Raw genomic sequence first — 18,368 nt, forward strand, 5'->3', positions numbered from 1 at the left:
AAGACCAGAGAGGTAAAGAGCCATTGTCAACACAGTATCAAGAGTACACACTATTGGGCTGGCGCCGTGGCTCACCTGACTAATCCTCCACCTGTGGCACCGGCATCCCATATGGGTGCCGGGTTCTAGTCCCGGTTGCCCCTCTTCCAGTCCAGCTCTCTGCTGTGGCCCGGGAGGGCAGTGGAGGATGGCCCAAGTGCTTGGGCACCTGCACCCGCATGGGAGACCAGGAGGAAGCACCTGGCTCCTGGCTTTGGGCTGGTACAGTGCCGGCTGTAGCAGCCATTTGGGGAGTGAACCAATGGAAGACCTTTCTCTCTTGTCTCTCTCTCTCTCACTGTCTATAACTCTACCTGTCAAAAAAAAAGAGCACACACTATCAATATGACTTATCCCTATCGATGTTAACCTACACCACTTGCCAAGGTCATGTCTGTTTTGTCACTATACTACATTACTCCTTTCCCTTTCCTTTGTTTGCTGGACTCTTTTGGAGGAGGTTACTCTGTTTAGTCCACGCTTATACTCCACCTCCACCTCCTGAAGCGTAGAATACCTACATAAATTTCTAATTCTGCAAAGACTTCCTCCCCTTCTTTTTTGTTCCAATTTTTTAGTTGCATTTTTTCTATTTTGTCTAAAGTCTAATTTTTATATATTCTATGTATGCTCTTACCTTACCTGTGATTTAGTTCTAAACTTAAGTGAAATGTGTACCATCAGTTCTTTGCCAAAGTTTACCCAGCATCTCTTAGTTGGATGAAGTTCACCCATCTTTCTACACAATAATGATTAATAAGGGAACCACTAGCCACATGTGGGCAGTGGGTATTAGTTTGGATAGCATGTAGATAATAGAACATTTGTAGCAATGCAGATAGTTCTGGACAGTGCAGCTCTAGCAGATTCTTTAGGAAGGGCACAAATATACATTACTGTATGTGCAAAAACTCCGGGAAAATGCTTTTTTCCTAAGTATTTATTTGAAAGGCAGAGCATCAGAGAGAGGGAGGCATGTGTGTGTAAGAGAGATCCTCGGCCGGCGCCGCGGCTCAATAGGCTAATCCTCCACCTTGTGGCGCCGGCACACCGGGTTCTAGTCCCAGTTGAGGCGCCGGACTCTGTCCCAGATGCCCCTCTTCCAGGCCAGCTCTCTGCTGTGGCCAGGGAGTGCAGTGGAGGATGGCCCAAGTCCTTGGGCCCTGCACCCCATAAAGGAGACCAGGATAAGCACCTGGCTCCCGCCTTCGGATTGGCGTGGTGCACCGGCCGCAGCAGCCATTGGAGGGTGAACCAACGGCAAAGGAAGACCTTTCTCTCTGCCTGTCTCTCTCACTGTCCACTCTTGTCAAAAAAAAAAAAAAAAAAAAAAAAAATCCTCCATCTGCCAGTTGAATTCCCAAATGCCTGCAATAGTTTTGGCTGGGCCACACTGAACTTAGCAACTAAGAACAGCATCCAGGTTTCCCACATGTGTGGCAGAGACCCAAGCATTTGGACCATCATCTACTGCCTTCCCAAGTGCATCATCACAAAGCTGGATCAGAAGCAGAGCACCCAGGACTCAAACTAGCATCTTGATCTGCTTTACCACAATGCTAACTGCTTCTGTTTACTTGAAATACACATTTTTTCTAAGATTTCTTAGAAATGTTGCTCCAAGTTGCTTTGCTTTATATGTTGTTTTTGAGAATTCTGACATCTTGCCCTTGTAACTTACTATTATCTTTTGTCTGGAGGGTCTGATTTTTTAAAAAAAATACTTATGGTCTGTAGGTTTTTTTGTTTTGTTTTTTGTTTTTTTTTGGTAAGATTGATTTATTTGAAATTCAGAATTACACAAAGAAGGAGAGGCAGAGAGAGAGAGGTCTTCCATCTGCTGGTTCACTCTCCAATTGGCTGCAACAGCCGGAGCTGCACCAACCCAAAGCGAGGAGCTTCCTCTGGGTCTCACGCAGGTGCAGGAGCCCAAGGCTGAACCCAAAGACTTGGGTCGTCTTCTACTGCTTTCCCAGGCCATAACAGAGAACTGGATTGGAAGTGGAGCAGCCGGGACTTGAACTGACGCCCATATGGATGCTGGCACTGCAGGTGGCAGGTTTACCTGTTACGCCACAGCTCTGGCCTCTGGTCTAGCAGTTTTATAGTGAAGTATTTTGGAGTTGATCACTCCAGGTCAATTTTCCCCCATACCTGGTGAGCCCTTTTAAAATGCAGATTATTATTTTCTTTTATTGCAGTTTTAAACATTAGTTCTGGGATAGAGAGTTTGGTGCAATGGTTAAGACACTGTTTGGAACATGCACACTGTGTATTAGAGTGATTAGGTTTGAGTCCTGGACGTGCTTCCCATTACAGCATCCTGATAATGTGCACCTTGGGAGGCAAGAGGAGATGGCTTGTAGTATCTGGGTCTCAGCTATTCACATGGGAGGCCTGGACTGGAGTTCCAGGTTCCCTGCTTTATCTTGACCCAGCCCTGGCTGTTGCATTTAGAGAGTGAACCAGCAAATGGAACCCCCCTCCCCCATACCCTTTGCCTTTCAAATAAATAAAAATTAAATTTAACAATATTACTTTTGATTTAGTGTTTTTTTCTTCTTCAAGGACAATAGTAAAAGGAAAACTACTTCTACTCATCTTTCACTTCTATTTTCTCTGCAGTTCCTTTTATTCCTTTCATTTTTATCCTCTTGGCTATGACTGCTTTTTATATTTAAATTTAATCAAAATCATTAGGAAATCTATCCTTTCTTGGGCCTCTTATACTTTATTTTTTAACATTTTTAACATTGTATTTTTCCTTATTTTGATTTAAAATCAGCTGAGATTTCATTTTGTAAAAATTTCTGTCCGTGGTTTTTAGTATGTCTGATTAAATGTTATTTTTCATATCTTCTATGCTTGTTTGCTTGACTGTTTGAATGTTGTGTTATAATTTTCTTCTGCTTCAGGGCTGATTTTCTGTCTTTTATTGTAGTTCTTTATGGAGGGGGTCTGCTCTCTTCTAGTAATGTCACAGTTAGTTGGGAAGCACCTTCTTTTGCAGTTTCTTTAGTGGACAGTCGGGAGCAGAGGAAGTTGATTGTCTTGTTTCTCTTTCATTTCTTCAAAATCCTTAATTTTCTCATCTTATTTCCTTCTTTCCCACAATTGCTTTGTCTCTAAGGAGTATCATTTCTTCCCTCTATAAGTGATTCTCTCCAAAGCATTACTTCCAGTCTTGTTGAACCATTAAGCCTTCCCCTTGTGGAATATTTGCCACTTAGTGTTATGTGCTCTCTGGGACAGTTTTATCCTTTGACTAAGTCCTCTGCATATCTTGGCTCTTTTTCTTAAGACTCTTTGCTGCTACTTGCTACAACCATAGGGTTATACAGCATTGAGAGAGCCAATGGAATTTGGCTGACTTTTCAACTTACTGTTAATTTTAAAGTCACTATAATCTCTATCTCCTAGTAATACTGAAGGCATGGATTTGTTTACTTATTAACATCATGAGTTTTTTCTTTTCTGGGGGGTGGGGAGTTAGAGAAATATGAAGGTACACTAGACAACTTGATATCAGGCAAGGGCCACCGTTCTCCAGAACTCTAAATGTTTTTAGATATAGCCAAACCAGTGTACAACATGGATACACCGTAATTTGTTAAACCAAACCTCTTATTTTTGAAATATTTTTACTAACGAACTTTGAGCATCACTGATATACAGAGCTCTGTGTATTTATCATTATTCCCTTAATAAACTTTTCAGTGGTAGAATTACTGGGTCAAAGGACATGTCCATTTTAAACAGGTTTTGACACCTATTTGTGAAACAGTCCAGTGGTAAGCACTCGTCTAAACTACATAGGACTTCTTTGGCCTACTTGCAACTAGTTCTAAAATCTTAAATAGATATGCCAGAGTACTTCAAAAAGATCCTGACAAATGGAATTAAAATATATTTGTTTTCATGCAAAAATATTTGAAATCCATGCACACGGTTTTCATAGTACACTTTCCACATAGTTTTTCAAGATCCCTTATATGCATGAATCACAACAATTTCTGTACCATAATAAACTTATTCTATTTTTCTATGAACTTATGAAGTACCCTCATATAAAAGGTACACTGAATTTCAGTGCTTTGCTTATCAAGTATATCCAAAACTTTTGTCTGTGATACTGAGTTGCTAAAATTCAAGCGTAATAATCAACATTTTAAACGTAAAAACCCAAACCTCAATTACCTTTTCTGCTTCCCGAGTATCATCAAACAGTCTCCTTTGCCGTCTAGCAGGAATTGGCTTAGCTGTTTCCCAGGCTTCGACCCACATATTGCTTGGAATCTTCATTCGTGCACTTAGTTCTCCTTTCAAAACCACATTGCCCTTTTCATCAATCACCTCCTCTTCTATATAATCCCTGGGTGAATACCACCTCACAAAATCTTCCAGAAAACAACCTGGATTAGCTGCCTAAAACAAAGAAAAAGAAGGCAAATATATTTTTTAAACAAAAAATTCAGCAGGATCAAGTAAGTCAACAGTAATTATAAGCCTGTTTGCCAAGTCACACATTCACATTTACAGAAACAAACAAAAAACCCTAATTCTTACACTCTAATATGTAACATCAGCTTGGGTGTCACCTTTAAAACAACAAACCTTAAAGTGCCAAAAGCATTTTACTTGTGCTGTCTGTTTCATAGAAAAAGAAAACATTTTAATTTGATGAATTTGGAAATAAAAATTTGATGTGAAAATAATTTTCTTAAACAGATTATATGCTATATAACAGTTTAAAATTGTATAATAACTACTCAACACTTAGAAAAGTGGCAAATAAATCCAAATCAACTAAAATAATATACAACACGGTCAGAATAATAACAAAACCATGGAGAAGTTCTGCTCCTTTCCTCAGTAAATCAATACTAATACTGCAATAGATATTAGCTAACCTCAAAAATGTTCTATTCAGCCATCAAATTCTTGTGCTTTATATAACAAATTAACATCATTTAAGCTTTTCTGTTTGCTACTAAGGAGCTGGAATTCAAACTATTTTTCTAAGACTTCTGAAACCAAAAGGATTAAGATTTTTATTCAGTGGATAATTCCGTAATTCTCTAGGACTAAAGATGATGCCAAAAACCTTCTAGTGTTTCTACTTTCAAGCCTGGAAAACAGTTTCATAGTGTTAGTGGTAAGGTATAGAGGGATTTTTGTTTTGTTTTGTTTTTAAAGTTATTTTCATCTACTTAAAAGGCAGAGAGAGAGAGAGACAAAAAATCATGCCAAAAAAGGTATTTTACATGAGAATTTTTTGTTCTGTAGCTACCAGAGGAGAGGTCAAGGGTTTACTGTTACAGTAATGTAACTTCCAGGACATATTACTGTTACAGTATGTACTTCCAGGACATATTCCACAATTGACCAATCTTCTGGGATTGCGAGGTCTAGGTGCCTTGGGCACATTATCAGCATTCATCTGAAGTTCTGAGTACTCTTTGAGGGCCCCTAAGTCACTCCCACATAAAAAGAGAAAGGCAGTTACATGTATTTCAGAGTGACTACAGATTTCCTTTAATTTACTGATTCCCAAAGAGGGCAGATGTATACCTTGGCTATTGGAAATACTATTATCTGATTAAAATAATGTTATTAAAGATTTGTAGGTGCCAGATTAGTCCAGAGTCTAGCGAAGTTCTGCCGAAGTTAAAGGAACTATATAGAACCTTACCAGGGAGACTCATGTGTTCCTATGGGAAAAAACTGTCAAAGTTCCAATATGGAATTTCTTCCTACACAGGCCTCTGCCAAGACACTGTAGCAGGATGAGACAGATGAAGACAGGAGAGATCAGATAGAACACAACTGCTGTGCTGCCTGGTGTTTTCTGCTGGGCACATGCCCCCAAGCCCATTCTTCTCTCCTGCCGTTGTGGTTTTACGTGTGCCCCGAGAGCCAACTGGCTTCTCTTCATCTACAGTACTTTCTGTTTTTAAGCAACACATCTCTTTCTTGACTTATGGCAGAACAGAAGTCACAGATTTTCTGTATCATTTTTGTCTTCAAGAAAAATATACAGCTCTTAAGAGGTTTACTAAAGATTTTTCTTTTAGTAAAGATGAAGAAAAATAAGCAGGGACAAGGTTCCCTTTTATTGTCATTGAAATTTGTTAGCACAGAAGAATGAGAGTAGCTTAGGTGTTCAGGAAAAACTCAGACTGGCATACATACCACAGAAGCAGGACTAAAGGGGCTAAACATTGGGGAGATGGAAGACACATAAGACATGTTAAGTCTGGGCCTTGGAGACAGCTCAGGATCAGCAGTAATGAAAAGAAGCCTTTGGCCCTGTGCTACTCATTTTGGGAGAGGCAAAAGGACAGAAACAGAACTCCCACAGTGGTTCTGCCCCATTCTCCCCTACAAAGGCCAGGGCCAAAGCTGGGAGCTGGGAACTCAATCCAGGTTTCCCCACATGAGTGGCAGGAACCTAACCTCTGGGCCCATTACTGCTGCCTCCCAGGGTCTGCACTGGCAGAAAGCTGGAAACAGGAGACAGAGTCGGGGGTCAAACCCAGGTATTCTGGGACTGCATGCAATGCACACATCCCATATGACTACCAGTTGGAGTCCTGACTGCTCCTCTTCTGATCCAGCTCCCTTGCTAATGTGCCTGGGAAAGCAGTGTAAGATGGACCAAGTACTTTGGGCTCCTGCCACCCATGTGGAAGATCTGGATGGAGTTCCAGGCTCCTGTTTTTGACCTGGTCTATCCCCAGCCTTTGTGGTCATTTGGGGAATGAACCAGTGGATGGAAGACCTCTTTCTCTGTCTCTTCCTCTCTCTGCAACTCTGACTTTCAATTAAAGAAAGAAATCTTTAAACAGAAAAACAAAAAAAAACAAAAATACTCAGGTATTCTAATGCAGAACAGACTAACTGGCACCATAACACTAAGTCAAATGCCTTGTCTACTACTTGGTATTTTTAAAAATATTCATGGACTTGCTTTTGCTTTCAAAAATAAGAGTCAACCTTTCTTTATCTGGGTTTTTAAACTAATAAGCCAAATGTCATCTTTCCCTAAATCCTGTACGTTCTAGACACAGGCCTATATCTAACCCTGAAATATCCTTTTCCAGGTAGCAATGCCTAATCATCCTAGATGATGAAACCTTGAGTGACTGACTCAGCATAATCAATGTTTTTGTTTTGTTTTGTTTTTTTGACAGGCAGAGTTAGACAGTGAGAGAGAGACAGAGAGACAAAGGTCTTCCTGTTTTCTGTTGGTTCACCCCCCAAATGGCCACCACAGCTGGTGCGCTGCGGCCAGTGCACTGCGCTGATCCGAAGCCAGGATCCAGGAGCTTCCTCCTGATCTCCCATGTGGGTGCAGGGCCCAAGCACTTGGGCCATCCTCCACTGCCTTCCCGGCCAAAGCAGAGAGCTGGCCTGGAAGAGGAGCAACTGGGACAGAATCCGGTGCCCCAACCGGGACTAGAACCCAGGGTGCCGGCGCTGCAGGCAGAGGATTAGCCAAGTGAGCCGTGGCGCTGGCCTACTGTTTTAACTTTATAACAACTCATCACATAATTATTTACACCTCTCTGCCCACAACTCCAATAGACTATGGCACAGGATAAACACTGTACTTTTTTTTTTTTTTTGACAGGCAGAGTGGACAGAGAGAGAGAGAGAGAGAGAAAGGTCTTCCTTTGCTGTTGGTTCACCCTCCAATGGCCGTCGCGGCCGGTGTGCTGCGGCCGGCGCACACGCTGATCCGATGGCAGGAGCCAGGTACTTATCCTGGTCTCCCATGGGGTACAGGGTCCAAGTACTTGGGCCATCCTCAACTGCACTCCCTGGCCACAGCAGAGAGCTGTGAGCTGGCCTGGAAGAGGGGCAACCGGGACAGAATCCGGCGCCCCGACCGGGACTAGAACCTGGTGTACTGGCACCGCAAGGCGGAGGATTAGCTTAGTGAGCCGCGGCACTGGCCAACACTGTACTTCTTACTCTTTTGATGACAGCATGAGTCACACAGTAGGCAATCAAAGGTTTGTTGATCACATGAAGTAACTGACATTAAATTCTAAGGGTCCCCTAAAAAGTCCTGCATTAAAGTGGCTGAACTACACACAATGTTAGAAGAAAGCATCCCAATACACAGATAGAAATGATTCAGTTCTCAACTTTCAACTATTAATAACAGATTGGCCCTTTTCTTTTTTTTAGACTTAAGAAACAAGTTTGACTATGTTCTTTGGGGGATGGAGGTAAGTGTTTGGATTTCATTAATAGTTACAACATCTTAACAAGAAAAGATATTCAGGCTTTCATACCACTTTACAGAGTGACTTTCACAGTTCCGTTCCAGAATAGCTCAAAACACACCCTAGAGCTCTGAAAGTGTGACTCACCTTAAAAGACTCCATATCTGAGAGCAGACAGGCACTCTGCATGCGTGCTCGGAGGTGAGCCCCTTCTGCCGATGTACCTAATTTAGCTAAGACCTCAGACTGCTCTTCCAGCAGATCTTCTGTCATAGGTGCTGGTTCCTATGAAGCACAAAAGAACAAGGCTCATGAACAACCCTTTTTAGATGAAACAGAATTATAAAAATAGAATATAGGCAATAGTTATTTCCGCTGTAGCAGTCACAGAGAGGTACTTGGAAGAATTCAGAGAAATTCATGTTTCTAGACTCTACTTTTTTTATATTTATTTATTTGAAAGGCAGAGTTACAGAGAGGAAGAGAGGTGTCTTCCATCCACTGGTTTACTCCCCAAATGGCTGCAACGGTTGCAGCTGAGCCAATCTGAAACCAGGAGCCATGGACCTTCTCCTGGGACTCCTGCGCAGGTGCAGGGGCCCCAGGACTTGGGCCATTTCCACTACTTTCCCAGGTCATGGCAGAGAGCTGGATAGGAAGCGGAGCAGCAGCTGGGTCTTAATGGATGCCAGCAGTATAGGTGGTAGCTTTACCACTATGCCCCCAGCACCGACCCCTAGACTCTACATTTAAAACCTAACAAATTGAGAGGAATAAATATGATTTTATTGCTTCATCTTCTTCACAAGTAAGATTAACAGTGATAAATAAGTCCTAATATGTGTCATCACTAGTTCCAATAAAGTTTTTATTGTAAACAATGGATATGGTTCAATTTGGGGAAAAAAATGGGAAGGAACTGCTCTGTGACCATCTCTGGTTATGGTTTCTGTTTTCTCTACAATCACTTTAAAGCACTTAACAAGTATGAAGTGAGAGTCTCACAGTGATACTCCAAGTGAATAATACTCAGTAAGGCAGTATGGCAGAGTGGTTCCAAGACAATATGCTTCTGTTTTCATCCAGTTCTGTGACTTTAGGCCATCACCCAAACTTTGGTTAATGTACTGTTGTTAAGAATGAATCCTGGAACATGCTCAATAAACATTAGTAATTGAAGACAAACACTTATGAGTTTCATTCTCTACTTTATGACTCTGATAAAGTACACGTATCAAAATATCTCAAATTCACAAATTGTAAGAATTTCTGGTGAAGTAGTATTTGCAAGAGCAGAGGCCTTCATTCCTTCTATTAAGAAAGTGGACTTTTGGGGACTGGCCTTGTGGCATAGTGGATTAAGCTATCATCTGCAATGACAGCATCTCATTTGAGTGCCAGATCAAGTCCTGGCTGCTCCACTTTCAATTCAGGTCCCTGCTGGTGCACCTGAGAAGGCAAGAGAGGATGGTCCAAGTCTTTGGGCTCCTGTCTTTGGCTTGGCCCAGCCTTGGCTATTGTGATCATTTGGGGAGCAAATCAGGGGATGAAGGTATCTCTCTGTAACTCCGCCTTTGAAGTAAATAAATCTTAAAAAACACGAACAAAAAAAAAGTGGTCCTGAAATCATAAGCCGTGGGAGAAGGAGGAGGATCTTGAAAGGATACTGACTACACATCAACTTGGAGACCTCAACTCTCTATCAGCAGAGAACAGGATAAAAAGAATAAGGAGCCTGGGGACCATACATTTTCATATGTACTACTGCTGAATATGCCCCAAATTTTCTCACTCATATGATCTCTGAGAGGGAGTCAGAGTATTGTACATGTGATGGATCTGAAGCACAAAGGGTCTTACCGAACATCACCAACTTCTGGTGGCAAAACTATCAGAAAGTAAACTGAAAAGAGCCTCAAGAACATCTGTCTGATACTGCTTTAACAACTACTAGCGTGGCTCCAGTATACTGGCTAAGGACTCTCACTGCAACAGATTTCTCTTCTACAAGCAGGCATTGTGGCACAGCAGGTTAACTCACTGCTTGGAATGCTGACATCCTCTATCAGAGTGCCTAGGGGACCGGTGCTGTGGCTTAGAGGGTAAAGCTGATGCAGCGCTGGCATCCCATATGGATGCCAGTTCGAGTCTCGGCTGCTGCACTTCCAATCCAGTTCTCTGCTATGCCCTGGGATAGCAGAGTAGAAGATGGCCCAAGAACTTGGATCCTTACACCAACGTGGGAGCCCTGGAAGAAGCTCATGGCTCCTGGCTTTGGATTGGCCCAGCTCTGACCATTGCAGCCATTTGGAGAGTGAACCAACAGATTGAAGATCTCTCTCTCTGCTTCTGTAACTTTGCCTTTCAAATAAATAAATCTTTTAAAAAAAAGGTGGGGGGGAGTGCCTGGGATCAAGTTCTACCTCTCTTCCTTCCTTTTTTTTTTTTTTTTTTTTTTTTTTTTAAATTATTTATTTGAAAGAGTTACAGAGACAGGTAGAGCCAGGGAGAGGGGGGGTGTCTTCCATTCTGCTGGTTCACTCCCCAAATGACCATAACGGCCAGAGCTGAGCTGATCTGAAGCCAGGAGCTTCTTCCGAGTCTCCCACGCAGGTACAGGGGCCCAAAGACTTGGGCCATCTTCTACTGCTTTCCCAGGCAATAGCAGAGAGCTGAATTGGAAGAGGGGCAGCTGGGACTTGAACTGGCGCCTATATGGGATGCTGGTGCTGAAGACTAGGGTTTTAACCCACTGTGCCATGGTGCCAGCCCCTCTACCTCCCTTTTTGATCCAGCTACTTAGCAATGTACCTAGGAGGCAGCAGATAACGTCCCGAGTATTTGGATTCTTGCCACCCATGAGACCCAGATGGAGTTTCTGGCTCCTGGCAACCTGGCAACCTGACCCAGTCTCAGCTGTTGCAGCATTTGGGGAGTGAATTAGTGGATGGGAGATCTCTCTCTCTCTCATGCTTTATCTCTGTTTTTCCCTCTCTGTCACTCTGCCTGTCAAAAACAACTTAAATATTTCTGACCCTAGCTCTAGAATAGTAGATACAGTCTTTAAGCTTTTTCTAGTCGTAAGTTGGACCTATGACTATCTAAATGGAACACATTATTGAATTTGAATTCCTATGAAGCAAGGACCTATATAATCTTTTTTAAAGATTTATTTTATTTATTTGAAATGTGCAGTTAGAGAGAGGTCTTCTATCTGCTGGTTCACGTCCCAAATGGCTGCAACTGCTGGGGCTGGGCCAGGCCAATGTCAGTAGCCAGGAGCTTCTTCCAGGTCTTCCATGTGGGTGCAGGGACCCAAGGATGTGAGCCATCCTCTCTCTGGTGCTTTCCCAGGCCATAAGCAGAGCACTACATTGGAAGTGAAGAAGCTGGGACTCAAACGGGATGCTGGAGCTGCAGGTGGCAGCCGTCTATACAAATGCTGTGTGTATGTGTGTATATATATGTTTTGGGGTTGGTGGGGAGAGGTAATAGGTAAGTGATTAACAGAATGTTTTAGGGGCTGGTAAACTGTGGCACAGCAGGTTAAGCCTCTGTCTGCAGTGCCAGTATTCCATATGCACATCATTTTGAGTCCTGGCTGTTCCACTTCCCATCCAGCTCACTTGTTGGTATGCCTGGGAAAGCAGAAGATGGGCCAGGTATTTGGGTACCTGACCCCCACACAGGAGCTCCAGGCTCCTGTCTTCGGCCTGCCCAGCTCTGACTGGATGGAGGATATCTCTTTTTCTGTGCCTGTCCGTCCTTTCTCTCTCTAACTTTGCCCTTAAAAACACACACACACACACACACATTTGGCCAGTGCCGTGGCTCACTAGGCTAATCCTCTGCCTGTGGTGCCGGCACCAAGGGTTCTAGTCCCAGTTGGGGCGCCGGTTCTGTCCCGGTTGCTCCTCTTCCAGTCCAGCTCTCTGCTGTGGCCGGGAAGGCAGTGGAGGATGGCCCAAGTACTTGGGCCCTGCACCCACATGGGAGACCAGGAGGAAGCACCTGGCTCCTTGCGTTGGATTGGTGCAGCACGCCGGCCGTAGCAGCCATTTGGGGGGTGAACCAAAGGAAAAGGAAGACCTTTGTCTCTCTGTCTCTGTCTCTGTCTCTGTCTCTCTCTCTCTCATGCAGCCTGTCAAAAAACAAACAAAAAAAAAACAACAAAAAAACAACAAAAACCCTACATTTTAAGTTAACTTCTAAAGTCTGAAATTACACTGATATCAACTGTGATCATTTTGAATTCTAACCATTTAAATATTTAATGGTTACAATTCAAATAAAATGAGCCTTAAATAAATAAAGTAAAATAGACTAAAATTGTGCCTACATATCTATTTAAAGGTAAGAAATAAAATTAATCTCCAAATATATATATATATGTGCATGTTGAAAGAAAAATAAGTTTAGATTTAGAAGATAAATTCAAATATGAAAACTCAAGTATGTGATATAAATTAATAAGAAAAATAAAGCACTACATAAAAGAGCATTTTTTATTTCAAGAAAAAGCATGAGCTTAAAGAACTCTTTCAAAGTCTGTTAATCCAATAGCACCAAAAACAATTATGCAAATTAGCTAAAAAACAGGGCTCACTGTTCATATTTAGGTTTTTTTGTATCCTTCCTCTAACAGGTCCCTCATGTGGGTGGTGAGGACCCAACTATTTGTGACATCACCTGCTGCCTCCCATGGTGCATATTAGCAGGAAGCTGGAATCAGAAGCAGAGTGGAAGACTTGAACCCAGGCACATTCCAAGTGTCAACTTCTGTGCCAGATGCTTGTCCGCTATTGTTTTTTAAGGTAAGAAGCACAAGGTTCAGACAAGAAACACCGAGGCTAGTATTATGGCAATGCCAACATCTCATATCAGAGTGCCCATTCAAGTCCTAGCTAGGCCACTTCTGATTTAGCTTCCTACTAATGTGTCAGTAAGGCAGTAGATGATGGCCCAAGTACTTGGGCCTGTGCCACAAATATGGGAGACCAGGATGGAGTTTCTGACTCCGGGCTTCAGCCTGGCCCAGATTTGGCTATGGTAGCCATTTGTGGAGTAAATCAGAGGATGAAGGATCTTTCTCTCTGCTGCTAATCCTCTTTCTCTCTGCCTTTCAAATAAATAAATACGTAAGTAAGTAAATTTTAAGACAAAAAAAAGGAAACAGTTTGTACTAGTAATACCGTTACTATATATTGGTGCTAATATACCTACTAGATTTACTAGATCCCAAACCTTGAGTGTATGCAAGACCTCAATAGCAACTGTATATTCTATAACAACATTAGAGCATACACTTGGTTTTTAGCATTAGAAGATTCTGCCCTAATACAAAAACTCAACCAATACCTAAAATCTAACTTACTTTCAAAGGAATTTAATGAAGTAAATGGCGCTATAAGGGCTGTCAAAAAACAACCAATCAAGAAAATGACACCTGGCAAAGAAATAATATAAATATGCATGATAAAGTTAGAAGCCATGTTTTAATTACCATCTACCTCATGGTAACTGGTAATTCATTAAAATTCATGACTATTAAAACACAGTATGGGGCCAGCACTGTGGCCTCGCGGGTAAAGCTGTCACCTCCAGTGCCAGCATCCCATATGGGCACTGGTTCAAGTCCTGGCTGCTCCACTTCCGATCCAGCTCTCTGCTATGGCTTGGGAAAGCAGCGGAGGATGGCCCAAGTCCTTGAGCCCCTGTGCCCTTGTGGGGTACCCAGAGGAGGCTCCCGGCTGCTGGCTTCAGATAAGCTCAGCTCTGGACATTGCGGCCATCTGGGGAGTGAACCAAGGGATGGAAGACTTCTCTCTCTTTACCTCTCTTTCACTCTGCCTTTTAAATAAAATAAATCTTAAACATTATAATTTTTTAAAAGATTTATTTATTTATTTGAAAGGCAGGGTTGCAGAGAGAGAGAGAGAGAGAATCTTCCATCTGCTGGTTCACTCCCCAAATGGCCGCAATGGCCAGAGATGAGCCAATCTGAAGCCAGGAACCTGGAGCTTCTTCTGGGTCTCCCATATGGGTGCAGGGGCCCAATGACTTGGACCATTTTCTGCTGCCTTCCTAGGCACATTAGCAGGGAGCTGGATTGGAAGTGGAGCAGCTGGGACTCAACCTGGTGCCCATATGGGATACTGGCACTGCAGGAAGCAGCTTTACTGCTAAGCCACAGTGCCAGCCCCAAAACACATTACTATATATCACATAAAATCAAAGTTGAAGGATACAATGGAAGCACACATCTCATCGTATAGATATTCCAATTCATCAACTCATTTCAAAATATGAAGAATAGGGGGCCAGCACCGTGGCTCACTTGGTTAATCCTCCGCCTGTGGCACAGCATCCCACATAGGCGCCAGGTTCTAATCCCAGTTGCTCCTCTTCCAGTCCAGCTCTCTGCTGTGGCCCAGGAGGGCAGTGGAGGATGGCCCGAGTGCTTGGGGTCCCTGCACCTGCATGGGAGACCAGGAGGAAGTACCCGGCTCCTGGCTTAGGATTGGCGAAGTGCTGGCCCTAACAGCCATTAGGGGAGTGAACCAATGGAAGGAAGACCTTTCTCTCTGTCTCTCTCTCACTGTCTATAACTCGCTCTCTCACTGTCTAACTCTGCCTGGCCAAAAAAAAAAAAAAAAAAGGAAAATGCAAAAAGATCAAAACTAAAAAATGTTTTTAGGAGAAAGATTTGGAGAATTAATAAAATCCTATGACTGCTTGGCTGGCACTGCAGCTCACTAGGCTAATCCTCCACCTGCGGCACCTGGATTCTAGTCCCGGCTGGGGCACCGGATTCTGTCCTGGTTGCTCCTCTTCCAGTCCAGCTCTCTGCTGTGGCCCAGGAAAGCAGTGGAGGATGGCCCAGGTGCTTGGGCCCCTGCATCCGTATAGGAGACCAGGAGGAGGCACCTGGCTCCTGGCTTTGGATTGGCACAGAGCTCCGGCCGTAGAGGCCATTTTGGGGGGTGAACCAACGGAAGGAAGACCTTTCTCTCTGTCTCTGTCTCTCTCTCACTGTCTAACTCTGCCTGTCCAAAAAAAAAAAAAAAAAAATCCTATGACTGCTCAAGAAAAAAGATGCAAAAATATCACTTTTAAAATTAAAACTTCAATATATTCCACAGATATTCAAAAACCATAAAAGATAACCATGCAATGCTTTATTCCAGCAGACATGACATTTTTTACTTAAAGTGACACAAGAAATAAGAAACAAGAATACTTCTATACCTATTAAAAGACATGTAATTTAAAATTAAGCCATCACCAAAAATACTTCTACAAACAAAACTTTAGAGTCAGAGTGATTTCATTGATGAATTATTTTCAACATTTAAAGCAATAAAATTTGCCTTATACAAACTGGTTCACAGAATAAAAAAGAAGAAACACTTCCCTGACAAGAACATAAGAAATTTAAAGGCTGCCGTATAAAAGAGAGGAATACCAAAGGAAGATTTATCCATGAATGTGAGGATATTTTATTTATTTATTTTTTTTATTTTTTGACAGGCAGAGTGGACAGTGAGAGAGAGAGACAGAGAGAAAGGTCTTCCTTTGCTGTTGGTTCACCCTCCAATGGCCGCCGCGCTGCAGCCGGCGCACCACGCTGATCCGATGGCAGGAGCCAGGAGCCAGGTGCTTTTCCTGGTCTCCCATGGGGTGCAGGGCCCAAGCACTTGGCCATCCTCCACTGCACTCCCGGGCCACAGCAGAGAGCTGGCCTGGAAGAGGGGCAACCAGGACAGAATCCGGCGCCTCGACCGGGACTAGAACCCGGTGTGCTGGCGCCGCTAGGTGGAGGATTAGCCTAGTGAGCCGCGGCGCCGGCCGAGGATATTTTAATATTCAAAAAATAATGGAACTTATCACTTTAATAGAATAAAGGAAAATACGATTACTTTAATATATACAAAGCATTATCTGTTTGTGATAGTAACTTTCAGCAAACTAGGGAAAAAAAAAAGAACTTCCTTAGCATGGATTACCGTATGCTCTCTTAAGGTTGGGAACAAGAGAAGGATGTTCAGTAATCACCACTAAACAGGAGACCTTAGCCAGGGCAACAAGACAAGGAATTAAAAAGGGTAAAGACTGGAAAATTAGAATTCAAACTATCTTTATTAATGGATTACAAGCCTGTGTAGACAGAAAATTCCAAGTGACCTTTAAACTACTAAAAATAAATGATATTTGCAAATACCCAAGGACTCATATCCCAAATTTACGGATAATTCCTATGAAGAAATTATTAAAAAAAAAAAGGCTGTCTTTTTTTTTAAAGAAATAGCCTTGAACAGATACTTCAAGAAAACATCAAAAGTGCATAAAAGAGCTATTAACATAGCAGGCCCATGAACGCTATCCTTAAAAAGGCCTATTTGCAAAGCAGGTTCTTGGCTGGCATCTGGGAATGTGGATTTTGGGATGGTCCTCACCATTCCCAGAACTTAACAATGGCTCACTGTATCTAAACGTTTTCTGCTAACAATACAGGTTATGCTTAACACCTGCTTTCCTTCTAGGAGTCAGAAATTATGACACATGCTAGGCAAAGGGTGCCTTCATGACCAACCTCCAATAAAAACCACTGTGCCTTGGGGCCAGTGTTGTGGCAAAGCGGGTTAAGCTGCTACCTGTGATGCTGGTATCCTATATGGGCACTGGTTTGAGAACTCAGCTGCTCCACTTCCAATCCAGCTCCCTGTTAGTATGCCTGGGAAGGCAATGGAGAATGGTTCAGGTGCTTGGGCCCCTGCACCCACGTGATACCTAGAAGAAGCTACACACTCCTAGCTTTGGCCTAGCATAGCCTATGCCATTGCATCCATTTGGGGAGTGAACCAGTGAATGGAAGAGCTCTCTTTTTTTCTGTCTCTCCCTCTCTTTCTATAACTCTGCCTTTCAAATAAAACAAAAACCAACAAAAAAACCACTGTGCCTCTTTGCAAGCTTCTCCAGAAGATAACATTTCAGGTGTGGGGTCTCAATTCATTGCTGGAGGAATTAAGCACATGCTGTGTGAGAAGATTCTGGGAAGTCTGTGCCTGAGTTGCTCCAAACTCCATCCTTTTCCCCTTTTCCCTTTCCTGATTATGCTTTGTATCCTTTTGTAGTAATAAATCACAGCCTCTAATATGTTGAATCCTCCTAGCAAGCCATCAAACCTCAGAGTGGTCTTAGGAAATCCTGTCACATCAAGTAGGAGGAAACATGTAAGATAACTACACTATTGTACACTATTGATTAGGAATGTAGATTACTTTAACCACTCTGCAGACTGTTTAGAAATATCTACTAAAGCTGAAACATGTTTATACCATATGCCCAAACAATTCTACTCTGAAGAACATATCCAGGGACTGGCACTGTAGCATAGCAGGTAAAGCCGCGGCCTGCAGTGCCAGCATCCCATATGGGCACTGATTCGAGTCCTGGCTGCTCCACTTCTGATTCAGCTCTCTGCGTTAGCCTGGGAAAGCAGTAGAAGATGGCCCAAGTCCTTGGGCCCATGAACTCACGTGGGAGGCTGGGAAGAAGCTCCTGGCTTTGGATCAGCACAGCTGCAGCCATCTGGTGAATGAACCAGCAGATAGAAGACCTCTCTCTTCTCTCTCTCTCTCCCCCACTCCCTGCCTCTCTAACTCTGCCTTTCAAATAAACAAATCTTAAAAAAAAAAAAAAAAAAAAAATCCAAAAGAGAGTGAGTGCCTAGGTCCACCAAAAGACACTAACTACAGGGGCCCCGCGTTGTGGTCTAGCAGGTTAAGCTGCTGCCTGTGATGCTGGCATTCCACATGAGTACCGGTTCCAGCTCAGCTCCCTGCTACTGTGCTTGGGAAAGGAGAGAAGATGGCTCAAGTACTTTGACCACTGCCGCCCATGTGGTATACCAGGAGGGAATCCCTGCCTCCTGCGTTGGGCTGTTGTAACCACTTGGGGAGTGAACCAGCAGATGGGAGATCTTTTTCTCTATAATTTTGTCTTTCAAAAAAATAATCTTGAGAGAAAAAAGATACTAATTGGGATGCTCACAGTAGCCATATTCATAATAGCCCAAATGAAAAATGCCCCAAA

At 42.9% G+C, this 18,368-nt stretch overlaps 1 protein-coding gene across 8 annotated transcripts in view; it reads right to left on the bottom strand.

The window, feature by feature from the left end:
* The window catches only part of RAB3GAP1 (RAB3 GTPase activating protein catalytic subunit 1), a 116,385-nt gene that overhangs the window by 13,095 nt on the left and 84,922 nt on the right, over positions 1-18,368 (bottom strand). For all 8 annotated transcript variants that reach the window (XM_002712424.6, XM_008258517.5, XM_070071007.2 and 5 more), the window contains 2 exons: positions 8,421-8,558; positions 4,237-4,464 (listed from right to left, as the gene is read on the bottom strand). In XM_002712424.6, the coding sequence (XP_002712470.1) occupies positions 4,237-4,464; positions 8,421-8,558 (366 nt within the window). The remainder of the gene's footprint in view (positions 1-4,236; positions 4,465-8,420; positions 8,559-18,368) is intronic.

This window comes from Oryctolagus cuniculus, chromosome 3 (genome assembly GCF_051225735.1).
Source record: "Oryctolagus cuniculus isolate XC-2025 breed Fujian yellow rabbit chromosome 3, ASM5122573v1, whole genome shotgun sequence".
In the NCBI taxonomy this organism is placed as follows: domain Eukaryota; kingdom Metazoa; phylum Chordata; class Mammalia; order Lagomorpha; family Leporidae; genus Oryctolagus; species Oryctolagus cuniculus.